Source organism: Hemiscyllium ocellatum, chromosome 3 (assembly GCF_020745735.1).
Source record: "Hemiscyllium ocellatum isolate sHemOce1 chromosome 3, sHemOce1.pat.X.cur, whole genome shotgun sequence".
Lineage (NCBI taxonomy): Eukaryota > Metazoa > Chordata > Chondrichthyes > Orectolobiformes > Hemiscylliidae > Hemiscyllium > Hemiscyllium ocellatum.
In genome coordinates, this window is record NC_083403.1 from 6734520 (window position 1) to 6747727 (window position 13208).

Genomic DNA, 13208 nt, shown 5'->3' on the forward strand with positions numbered 1-13208 from the left:
CAAATTTTGCAGAATGTATAGCAGGATTTTGACTTCATGAGCTTCACTCCAGTTAAAACAAAAAGGCACTTTCTAAACGACAAGAAGCTATTTACATTCCCATCAAGACTATGAAGGGATCTCAAAACTTAACAGACCCTTGTCACATTTTGGCAGAAAGACCTCAGAATGTGGCTTTTCCCCATTATACTTCGGCAGCAATTTACACAAGCTTTAGTGTGCCTCTCAACACACTCTTGGACCTTGGAACATGCCAGTTATAACATTATCGAAGTTAACTCTTTGTACTGGAAGACCAACAAATTTTAGGGAGACTAAAGGACATCTTTGACCAAGCTGATACTCCTCCAGGACCTTTGACTGCATGCATCCCAGAGAACAGCCTATAGAGCAGAATGCTGCATCACAGTTTTTCAGAACGAACCTCAGCAAAAACTACTGCATTTCTTCCCCAACATTCTTTGCAGAAGAACATTCCAGGAGATGTGTGACAGTCTCTATACCATTGCAACCAGTGTGCAGGATGCAAGAAGACCCGGTGTGACAGACTTGATGGGTACTGCCCTTCTCATTACCAGCCAAGTCACATCTTGGTGTTTATTGAAAAATTCTGGCAATAAGGCATTCTGTTAAATGACAGACTGTGTAGGGAGCAACCCAACGGGATTTATTCTCCCCTTTCCTTGCAGGGTCTGGAGAACATGATGCACTGATCATTGCCTAATGGATTTGTGATCAAATGCATTTTCCTTTGCAAAGGTTTCCACAAAGGTCAATTGGAATAATATGGTCCAGCGACTTAGAGCAATTCCAGTAAAGTGGGCCAGACTCATCCCTCGCAACACCAGGGACAACTTGGACATCAGTAGTTCACACATTGTTTAAGTATGAGGGTCTATGCACAGCTTGATTCAGCAGCACACAAAGACGATCATCAGGAAGAGGGCAATGTTGAGTATATTCTCCACCCTCTATTTCCCCAAGAGTGCCTCACTCTAATGCTGACCACAGGCCAACAACAGCAAGTTCCTGCACTGCTTACTGTAGGCCAATTTCACAGAGTGATTTTCAAATATTTGAAAGAGAGGAAAACAGGCCATAAGCAAAGGATAGGTAATAATGAATGCACCATAAAGATTTTCAAAGATATCAATAGGCCAATGGGCCTATGTCTATGGTTCATTCTGGTTTCTCTGTCCACTCATCAAGAACAAATTGGGTACACCCAAACAGATGTGAAATTTTCAGCTCACCATTCTGGTATTCTCACAAGCATTCACGCGCACACACACAGGAAAAAAAGGCTTCAATTTTTTTGCAAAATAGATCAAAATCTATGATGGGATTGACATGAAAATACATTGACTGTGATCTGATCAAACCTGAATCCTTGAACTGGAAAACAAAAGCATAACAAGCAGATTTTGCTGCCATAAAGTAGAACTACTCAGTGGGATTTTGCTTAAAATGTAGGTATTCTTGTTTGCGTAATCTGCATTTATTGATGAATGTTATGTCATAGCACAAACCATGATAGAAAACAAAACAATAAAATTAAATGTGCTCCCAATACAGAGATTCCTTTACCTCCCTCACATCCTGAAAAAGTTATTTCCATTGAAGTAGATTGGGTAAGTTGGAGTTAACAAGGTGAATTAAGAGTACAAATTAAAATTTCTTTTAACCAATGCATTTTATCATATCAGTTAAAACAGAACAGAAGCACATTTTGGTTCAAATTGAATTACTACTTCAATGTCAAAACAGTAGAGTCAGATGTAAACCACCAAACCCCAATTATGTAATCGTAGTTAAAAAAAACAATTCATCCTAAAACTGTTTCTAAAATGCTGCAGCATATTTCACATTAACCACAGAAACTTACAATTTAACCCCAAATAACTATCCAGAGGGGGAAAAAAAAAGAAACTGCAGATGCTGGAAATCAAACAAAAACAAACTGCTGGAAAAACTCAGATCTGGGCAGCTTCTGTAGAGAGAAAGCAGATTTAGTGTTTCAGGTCCAGTGACCCTGATTGTCATGTTAAAAAGATCAAATTGTACTCTCTCTCTGGACATTAATGTAATATTAAAGGGTTAAAAACTTCACTGTCTTTGGGCAGGGACGACATTCATGCGAGAATGCGGATGACTCCCATAGTAGTTTGCTACTACTCCTCCTCCTCCTATTATCAAACTAAACTACCAGTTAGTGCCTTCCATTCAGAAATGCATTCTAGTCATCCCCTGAAGTTAGGTATATCACACCTACATTGCCTTGGGGAATCACCAAGTCAGGAATTCGCCTGCATAACGATTCCCCAGGATTAGGGCATTTACATTCTCTCCGAGGATGATCTCATTCTACCATTGTACCAGAGGTAACAGGTGGCTAGGGGTTGTCTTGAGTGGCACGTGACTGTGGGGAGTGGTCAGAGTATCTGTGAGCATGACCAAGTAACCTGCATAAAGGGCATGTGAGTTTTCTTTGTTGAGGGCCTCACTTTGACCTGACTTCACATGCCTGTGAAGAGGGTCAAAGGGGATCACCTATCTTGTACAAACTTTAATAAATTTCAAACTATTTACAGAAGTTGGTGTACACGCATTGCATCTTGTGAGAGAAACCTCAGGAAAAAGACCTAACATTATTCGTTCTGAAGAAGGGTCACCAGACCAGAAACATTAATTCTTCTTTCTCTCCACAGGTGCTGCCAGACCGCAGCTTTTCCCAGTAAATGTGTTTTTGCTTCTATCTAAAGATCTTAAAAGAGTGCAAGTTGTATACATACTTGCAATTACTTGATGTAGGCACTACGTGAGGAATTTAGCTCCTCCAATATATTCCACTATTTACTCAGATCATGGCTAATCTGTAGTTAAATGGGAGACTTCTTTTCTAAGTGCCTTGATAACAAATCCCTCCAAAAATCTACTGATTTGGAATTTTAAGAATATAATGACCCCATAATCCAAACCCAGAGAGATTGAACAGATAGGTTTGTTTTCCTTGGAGCTTAAGAGACTTGAGTGGGGACAGGACGTATAAAATTTAAGGATATAGATAGGATAGACAGGTAGAAGCTTTTGTCCTTGCAAGAGGGAATCAGTAGCCAGGGGACATCGATTTCAAGTAAGGGGGCAGGAGGTCTCAAGGGAATGGAAGGAAAAATAGTTTTACCCAAAGGGTGGTGGGAATTTGGAAATCAGTGCCTGTGAGGGTCATAGAAATAGAAAACCAAATAACACACAAGTATTTTGATGTGCACTTGCAACACCAAGCCATGCAAGAGTATGGGCCATGTGCTAGAAAACGGAATTAGAATAGTTTGGTGACTGTTTTTGACCAGCACAGACTCAGTGGCCTTTTACTGTGCTGTAGACTATTATTTTATTCACAACCTTTGAGGAAAGAGTTACAATGCTGTGTTTAAACCATATTTCCCTCCAAAATGGCTTAGCTTTAAGTTTAAATCTGAGAGTCTTTGTTCTGGATGCCCACACCAGAGTAAAAAAAATTGTTCTGTGTTTATTAATGTTTAATCTCTTTAAATGTAAAGGCCTAAATCACTCTTAAGCTTCTGAACCCAACTCAAACCAAGAGTATGCAATCAGCTTCATATCTGAAGCCTTTAAACCATTAAGTCAGTGTTGTACTTGCTCCAAATCCATTATCATCATGGAGATTTAATGTCAAAAATGAAATGCAGGACTCTAGATGCAGTGTGACCAAGGCTGTGCACATTTGAAGCATCATTTCCCCACTTTTAAATTTCAGGCCTATGACAGTAAAGCTCAACACTCCTTGCACCAACCTTTATGGATTTGTGCACGTCAATATTGAAATCACTTGGAAGAAGCACAGTCAAGGAAAGGGACAAAGTGTATTGTGAGTGAGGGACTTAAAGATCCATCACCGAGAGCAGATCAGTAGAAAAATTACAGACCAAGCCCTGAGACCATATCTACTAGCCATACTTTGCCCGAATCAATCAATCTGTTACTGAATCAAAGAGGCAAAGAGTTTCATTCCAACCCAGTCATCTTTCACAGAAAAATCCATGGCGGAATTGCCAAGGTGTGATGTGCAGATAAAAAGGTGCACCCTCACACTCTGAGTACCTTCAACTGTGTTCTGTGGTAGTAACCATTCTACTAAATGAGACACAGAGTCATCAGCACTACAAATTAACTCCCTTACTCTGCACACCTGCTTCAATTAAGAGCCCAGGAGAACATGCCAATAGCAGCAACAAGAGTACACAAAAAATGATGCGCTAACCTGGTGAAGCTTCAACACAGGACTACTAGTTCTATGCTGGATTTATTGCCAATTGCATCGAACTCAAATAAGAGTATTAGAAGCACAGTGGGGCTACTCACAAGAGCTTTAGAGGGTAAACTGGCAATTAACAGATAGCAAGAGCTTCTATAAATGAATATATTCCCTTTAGGATTGAGGCTAAGGAAATAAGGTACTGATTTGATTTATTCTGGTCACATGTACCTAGACACAGAGGAAGCTTGATTATCATGGGCGGTGAGTATTTCATTTGGTTAAACGAATGCCAGATAACAATTAGGAAAAAGTGAGGTCTGCAGATGCTAGAGTATCAGAGCTGAAACTGTGTTGCTGGAAAAGCGCAGCAGGTCAGGCAGCATCCAAGGAACAGGAAATTCGACGTTTCGGGCATAAGCCCTTCATCAGGATTCCTGATGAAGGGCTTATGCCCAAAACATCGATTCTCCTGTTCCTTGGATGCTGCCTGACCTGCTGCGCTTTTCCAGCGACACGTTTTCAGCCAGATAACAATTAGCCAAGCATTGGGACCTTGTGATCTTGTTCAGATAATCTGAAATTCAGTGAAAAGTTTTGTTTTTGCATCAAAGGGCATAGGGCTAACAGATAAAGCAAATAATTCAATGTTGTAGCTGCAGAGAACTTGCACAGAGAGCAAGATCAATGTTCAAACTTTAAATTTGAAAGGTCTGTTCAGAAGTTTAACACTGGGGAAGTTGTTCTTGAATCTATTCATGTGTATACAAACTTTTATATTTTCTGCCTGACAAAAAGAGGGTGGAATACAGGAAACCCGGAGTGGGGGAGGTCTCCAGTTATGTCGGTTGCTTTGCTGGGCCAGCAGGAAGCATAGATAAAGTGCATGGATGGAGGCTGGTTTGCATGATGTGCTGGGCTGTGTTCATGGCTCTTGTAGTTTCTTGTGGCCTTGGGAAGCACAAATCATCTGTGATGCAGCCATATCGAATGCTTTCTATGTTGCATCTCTAAAAACATTCATCACTGTCCTTGTGGACATGCTGAAATTCCTTAAAAAAAAGCAAATTACTGCAGATGTTGGAATCTGAAACCACAAGAGAAATGCTGGAAAAATCTCAGCAGGTCTGGCAGCATCTGTAAGGAGAGAAAAGAGTTGATGTTTTGAGTCTAACTGACCCTTTGCCCTCAGCCTGAGGAAGGAGAGAGGTTTTGCCTTCTGGATCAGATGAGTGGACCAGGACAGATGGTTCTGATCATCACTCCTAGGAACTTGATGCTCTGCACCATCAATGCAGACAGGAATGTGCTTCCTGAAGTCAGCAACTAGCTCCTTTATTTTACTGACATTGATGGACAGATTGAGTGGAGTGTCATGATGTATAGACAACAATGTACTCAGTCTCATTGTAGTTCAAGATTCGTCCAAAAATGATGGTGTCATCAGCAAACTTGTAAATATAGTCGGAGCACAATTGGGCCACAGTCATGAATGTCTGAGGAGTATAGTAGGGGGCTGAGTACGTAGTCTTGCAGGACACGAGTGTTTAGATTATAGAGCTTATTCTGACTGATTGTGGTCTACAGGTAAGGAAACTGAGAATCCAGTTGCAGATGGGGGTTGAGACCTAAATCTCGGAATTTAGATATCAGTTCATTTGGAATTATTGTGTTGAAGACAGAACTATAGTCAATAACTCGGGGCCTGACATAGGTATCCTTGATATCCACATGTTCCAGAGGTGAGCATATGCATGCAAGGCTACATAATGAGAGAAGAGCCCATGGCATGGTAGTATATCAGCATGGATAAAGATTATCTAATAGACAACAGTTTGGATAACGGCACTTTTAAGATACCTGTAAATAGTCAAGTACCACAGAAATCACTACTGGGCGTGCAATTACTTACAATAATGTCACATAGCTGGTCCCTTTTACCTAAAAGCTCTTATTTTCAAGGATACTATGTCCTTAATTTTTTTTCAGAGGTGTCATAAACGGGCCAGTCTTCGATCAGGCTGGTTTGGTACAGAGATGAAAAGGACTTTGAGAGGCCTTTTGTTTAGATTAGATTACTTAGTGTGGAAACAGGTCCTTCGGCCCAACAAGTCCACACCGACCCGCCAAAGCGCAACCCCCCCCCCCCCCATACCCCTACATTTACCCCTTACCTAACACTACGGGCAATTTAGCATGGCCAATCCAATGACCTGCACATCTTTGGACAGAGAGGAAACCGGAGCACCCGGAGGAAACCCACGCAGACACGGGGAGAACATGCAAACTCCACACAGTCAGTCGCCTAAGTCGGGAATTGAACCCGGGTCTCAGGCGCTGTGAGGCAGCAGCGCTAACCACTGTGCCACCGTGTTTCTATGGAAACAGATGAGACTTCAGGCAAAAGTGGTCATGTTTTAGAAGTGAACTGGATAACAAATAGGGACTGGTCAGCTCTCTAGCTAAGCAGTTCAGATCAGTCCAGAACTAATTGGGAGTTCAGCAGTGTGTCAACAGGCTCTTTCTGCCCTTCTAATTTCAACCTTAAAACACTGTTTTAGACAGAAATGAAACAGACGCTTAAGTGGGTTTGCATATTGGGACTGTTGTATATATTCGAAACAGCATAATTAAGTCTGGTTTGGACAGACTGAGTTCTGTAGGGATTCTTTGGTCTGTTCTTTGATTCATTGTGTAATATTGTAAATAAATTTGTCTGTTTTAAAACCTAGGAGCCAATTTAGTTAGCTTACTTTGGGTAATTCTCACTGTACACTTACCAAAACAAATTGCAAAGATATGGTCTGGGTTGCCTGGTCAAGAATATGAAGTATGAACATTTTATCAAGTTGGCAGATGACAATAGGTGGGAAGGCAAGTAGTGAGGTGTCTTGGGGGCGGGGGAGAGGGGGGGAGAGAGAAGAGATATGGACAGGTTACTTGAATGGGCAAAAAATTGAAATTTGGAATATAATGTGGGGAAGTGTGAGATAATGCACTTGGACTTAAGAATAGAGGAGTGAATATCATTCAAATGGAGAAACACTGCAGAAAACTACAGAACAGAGGGCTATATAGCTCCTCACGCATAAATCATAAAAAGCTAGTATCCAAGTTCAGTAAATAATAGGAAAGGCAAATGCAATGTTGACCTTCACTTCCTTTTGAAATTAACAAAACTGGGGAGGTCTTGCTAAAACTATACAAGGTAAAACCAGATCAGATCTGGAATATTAATGAGCAGTTTTGGCCCCCTTATCTAAAGGAGGCAGCCTAGAGATAGTTTACTAGGTTGATGCAGGTATTTATTTATGAGGGGTTGAATTGTAGTCATTGGAGTTTAGAAGAATAAGGTCTCCTCACTGAAACAAGATTCTTTGCGGACTTGACAGTTAGATGCTGATGTTTTTGCTTGGTGCAAAATCTAACATACAACCAGTGGGCATAGTCTCAAGAAGTGGGGTCACCCAACAATTTAAGATCACAAGGTATAGGAGCAAAAGTTAGGCCATTTAGCCTACTGAGTCTGCTCCAATCATGGTTGAAATGCTTCTCAACCCAATTCTCCTGTCTTCTCCCTATAACCTTTGATCACCTTACTCATCAAGACCTCTCTTGTCTTAAATGCACACATGACTCTGGCCATTTCTTAGTGCTAAATCATTGTGACACCATTCTCAAGACAGATGATTTAGTATTTCTTCTCAACAGGCAGCAAATCTGTGGAGTTCTTTGCTGCAGAGGACTGTCGAGGCTGGGTCCATTCAAGGCCAGACAAATTTTGTTTTCCTCATTCAAGGAATCATGTTGAGTTATGGTGACAGGCAGGAAAGCAGAGTTGAGGATGATCAGATCAGCCATGATTCTTATTAAATGGTAAAGTAGACTATGAGCCTACCTCTGCTCTTAGACCATCTGATCAAACTTAAATAATTCAATCTTCTTTTGGTAAATTTATTGCAACAAGTTTAAAGTTTGCCACATCAGCAATTATTTCAACTGGCAGTGGCAGTAATGGGCGGCACGGTGGCACAGTGGTTAGCACTGCTGTCTCACAGCGCCTGAGACCCGGGTTCAATTCCCGACTCAGGCGACTGACTGTGTGGAGTTTGCACGTTCTCCCCGTGTCTGCGTGGGTTTCCTCCAGGTGCTCCGGTTTCCTCCCACAGTCCAAAGATGTGCGGGTCAGGTGAATTGGCCAAGCTAAATTGCCCGTAGTGTTAGGTAAGGGGTAAATGGTTGGGTTGCGCTTCGGCGGGTCGGTGTGGACTTGTTGGGCCGAAGGGCCTGTTTCCACACTAAGTCTAAAAAAAAATCTAATCTAAAACGGCTTATGTTAAAAACTTTCCCCAGGCAAAAACAAACAAGGCTAAGTGACATTTAATTCTCTTTACATTGGACTCTCAATTAAAAACCAGGTACAAAATACATATGCCCCTATACCAGCTTACTAGGGTTTTTGCTAAACAAGACAATGAAGAAACTAGATTCATAAGCAGAACACACATTGCCAGATTAACTCTTTTTTGGTTCTGGTCAAATCAAAAGTTTTTTCTCATTCATTCACAGGATGAGGACGTCACTGACCAGGTCAGCATTTATTGTCCAACCTTTGTTCCCCAAAGGGCAGTTAAGATCAACTACATTGCTATGGTTCTGGAGTCATATGTAAGCCAGGTCTGGTAAGGATGACAGATTTTCTTCCCAAAAGGACAGGAGGGAACCAGATGGGTTTTCTGACAATCAATGAATTCATGGTCATCGTTACACTCTTAATTCCAGATTTTTATGAAATTCAAATTCCACCATCAACCAAGATGGGGGGCAGAATTTGAACCCAGGCCCCCACAACATTAGTTTCTACATTAATAGTAGAGTGTGGTGCTAGAAAAGCACAGCAGGTCAGGCAGTAGCCAAGGAGCAGGAGAATTGATGTTTCAGACAACAGCCCTTAATCTCCAGCATCTGCAGGCCTCACATTTTCTAGATTAATAGTTCAGCAATAATACCCTCAGGGCATTGCCTAGGTTTAATTTACACTTAAAAATCACACAAATCCCAAGTCTCTATCTTGTGTTTCAAGAACTGTCCCATTCAGCTGATCCCTGGGGTGAGTGTGGTTTAGGAACACAGGCTAGAAGTTTCTCTGCACAAGTCGTGCCAGATCAAGATATTACTAATCCTGTGCTTTATAGATCTCAACGTACAGGAGCAAGCAATTCCTCAGTAGCTGAGCCAGTCCTTGACAACATAAGCAAGGCTTCGGTTGTTAAGTTGAGGGCAATGTTTGCATGAAGTAGCAGGCAATGGCCATCAAGGCAAAATTTATCATTCAACTGCATTATCAAAATCTCCAACTATTAATATCCATTATTACGGTCCATAAATCTAACTCAACCAATCAGAAATATTGACACGACATGGGAGGTCAAAGGCTAGAAATCCTGCATGCATAACAACTCCTCACTTGCAAAATCTTGTCCAACATTGACAAGCTACAGGTCAGGATCTGGATCCTGATTTTCCATTTGCCTGGGTGAATGCACAGCCAGCAATACAAAGTGCAATATTACCAAGTCCAAGGCAGCTTGCTTGATTGGTACTCCTCTCAGCACCTTCCAACATTAACTTCCTGCACAACAGACATACCACCGACAAGATGCATTCCCCATACAATTCTGATAAAGTCATAACAGACAAGTAGTTAAAATGAAGGGTCACAGAACCTGAAACATTAAGTCTGCTTTCTCTTAATAAATGCTGCCAGACCTTCTGAGTTTCTCCAGCAACGTGTTTGCGTTTGCCACTCTTTCACTGACACCGAGCCAAAAACTGAAGACCATCTCTCAAAGCACCAAGGGTCATCTCCATCATATGCAATACAACAACTAGAAAGGCAGCTGATCACCACCTCAAGTGCAGTATAGACACAATGGGCTGAAGTGCCTTTTCTGCACTGCATGATTTTTGAAATTAGCAATAACTACTAACCTGGACTTTGGCTGTGCTTTCCTTGCCAGCAACACACCCTCTCTGATAAAAAAAAAGCTTTGTTTAAAAAAAAGAGGCCCAGCCTGAACTCAAGTACTGAGTCCAATGCAGGCATCATGCTTTAAACATCAATTGTAAAAAGACTGATCAGAATAATTCTGGGGACAACAGATTTCAGTGACATGGACAGACTGAAAAATTTAGGGCTGCAATCTTTAGAGAAGACAGAGAGGTGTTCCAACAGAAACATTCAAAAATAAGGAGCACTGCAAAGAGTCAACTGTTTTACTGGTGGAACAGTTAAGACGAGAAAGCATGGATTAAACATGCCGAACAAAAGAACCAAGTGCAGCATTAAGAAACCCTTTCTAAAAACTAAGTTTAATCAGGGAGGTGGGAATACAGATTTGAGGTTACAATGACCCTAAAGTTACTTAACAACAGAGCAAGCTCATGGGTTGAATGGCTTACTCCAAATTTATAAGACTGTATAGCAGGATCAAAAATTCACTACCCAAAAGTGAGATGATGTAATTTTCAGTAAGGAATGAGACTGACTCAAAGACAGAAAGACCAAAGGGTATAACAGGCAAATAATAACTGCACAAGACAATTCCACAGCAAATGCAATTACCACAGTACGGTTGCCTATGTTACAGAGTAATTTCCTTCAAATTATCAATTTTACAAAAACCTGCACAAGGATGAATGCAGATTGCCCTTTGCAAGTCCTTGCACCTCAATTTCTTTAGCTCCTAGAAGCTAAAACTACAAACATTAACGCTCTGCCAACACCTCATACTGCAAGCCAGCAAACACTGCCGACAATGCTTGGGGTGTTGGGGGTGAATTAAAATTTTAATGTTTTTTTCTGCTGAAGGAGGAGCTGACCTCTTCGCAAGGATTAAAACCTGATGCTGCTGTCACGTTCCCCTCCCCCACTGACTGAACGTTTTGAAGAGTGGGGGAAAAGGCTGCTTTCCCCGGTAGGGGGCGGCACCATTCACCCTCAGGGTTCCTATCCCCACGCCCCCCTCGTCATCCTCCTCCTCCAACAAACCCCATCTTGTTCTCCACCGGCAGCTCTTTGACAAGGAGCCGTGGGCCGGGCCGGGCGGGAGGCGGCGGGGACCCGGGAGGCCCAAAAGCTCTCCGCAGCAGCCGGCCTTCATTTTCATTACCTCTTCCGTGTTGTCGGCACCATCTTTGCCGCCGCTCTTGGTGCTCTTGCTGGGTTTGTTGGGCTCCTGCAAGGGGAAAGGATAAAAAAAATTCCTGTCACACAAACCAACCGAAAGGTAAGGAATAAATAAAGAAAAAAAACAAGAGACGCCGCCGATTGAGAGTCCAAACCCCAGCCAAAGAGATTCCTCTGTATCTCAAACAGTTAATATAAACAGCCAGTGAGAAGCTTCCTTCCCCGATATGCCGAGGTCAAGCTGCATCTTTTAATACCTTGTCTTTCTTGCTTTTATTCGGCATTTTCCGTTGGTCTTTCCGCGCGCTCGCGCTCCGCCCGCTTTCTCCCCTCGGCCGCTCGAGCTGCCGGGACTGCAGGCCGCGCCTGCGCACACCCACACGCGCACCGATTGGCCTGGCCCGCCGCGAGCCGTTCGCTCATTGGCTGTGAATGTCCTTCCTCCAAGCGCCATGGCTCAGGATACCCGTTTCCTTTCGGTCTACTGGACGGGCTTGCCCATGTTTTCTATTGGCTGGGGGCCGGCTCGTTCGGGTTCTGATTGGGTGGCGTTCCCAATTATCCCGCTCCCTCTATTGGGCAAGTGCCGCTTCCAAACCCGGTCAGATTCGCCCGGCAGCACTCCCGGCTTTTCCATTGGCCAAGAAGCCACCTCCCCCAATGGTGAAGGAACAATCAGAGAGAAAGGACCGTCAGTGCTGCTCACTGCAACAGCCTTTACTGTAATATCTTAACAATGCAAAAAAGAAGCAGATCGTGGGCATTTTCTAGTTTGCAGCCAGTGAATAGAGGAATGTCACAAAGATCACAGATCACTAGGGTCACAGATATTTTCAACCTACTTGGATGAGGAGGCTGGGAGAGGTTTATGTTATTCCGTCATAGGATGTGGCTGTCACTGCTTGGGCCTGCATTTATTGCCCATCCCTTGTTGGAACCATTGCAGTTCATGTGCTTAAGGTAGACCCACAGCGCTATTAGGGAAGGAGTTTTAGGATTTTGACCCAGCTACGGTGAAGGAACAGTGATAGAGTGGCTTGGAGGGGAATTTGCATGTGGTGTTGTTCCCATCCGTCTTCCTCCTAGATGGATGTGGTCGTGGGTTTGGAAGGTCCTCTCCAAGGTGCCATGAAAAGTTTTTGCAGTCCATGTTATAGATAGTACATACTGCTGTTACTGAGTGGATATTTGTGGATGCGGTGCCAATCAAGTGGTCAGCTTTGTGCTCATTGGTGTCAAACTTCTTGATTGTTGTCCGATCTGCAATCATCAAGGAAGGTGGGGAATACTCCATGATACTCCTAACTTGAGCCTTGTAATGATAGACAGACTTTGGGAGTCAGGAGATGGGTTCCTAGCCTCTGACTTGCTCTTAGAGCCATAGAGTCAGAGTATGTACAACACGGAAACAGACCCTTTGATCCAACTCGGTCAGATACCCCAGCCCAATCTAGTCCCACCTGCCAGCACCTGGCCCATATCCCTCCAAACCCTTCCTGTTCATATACCCATCCAAATGCCTCTTAAGTGTTGCAATTGTACCAGCCTCCTCTACTTCCTCTGGCAGCACATTCCATACACGCACCACCCTCTGCATGAAAAAGTTGCCCCCTTAGGTCTCTTTTATGTCTTTCCCCTCTCACCCCAAAGCTATGCCGTCTAGTTCTGGACTCCCTCACCACAGGGAAAAGACTTTGTCTATTTATCCTATCCATGCCCCTCATGATTTTGTAAACCTCTATA

At 42.9% G+C, this 13208-nt stretch overlaps 1 protein-coding gene across 1 annotated transcript in view; it reads right to left on the reverse strand.

Annotated features, from left to right (window-relative positions):
* The window catches only part of ppp2r5d (protein phosphatase 2, regulatory subunit B', delta), a 165258-nt gene extending 153449 nt beyond the window's left edge, over window positions 1-11809 (reverse strand). The window contains exons 1-2 of the mRNA XM_060848039.1: window positions 11723-11809; window positions 11449-11514 (exon numbers count right to left, since the gene is read on the reverse strand). Of these exons, the coding sequence (XP_060704022.1) occupies window positions 11449-11514; window positions 11723-11749 (93 nt within the window). The 5' untranslated portion in view covers window positions 11750-11809. The remainder of the gene's footprint in view (window positions 1-11448; window positions 11515-11722) is intronic.
* Between the last annotated feature and the right edge of the window lie 1399 nt (window positions 11810-13208).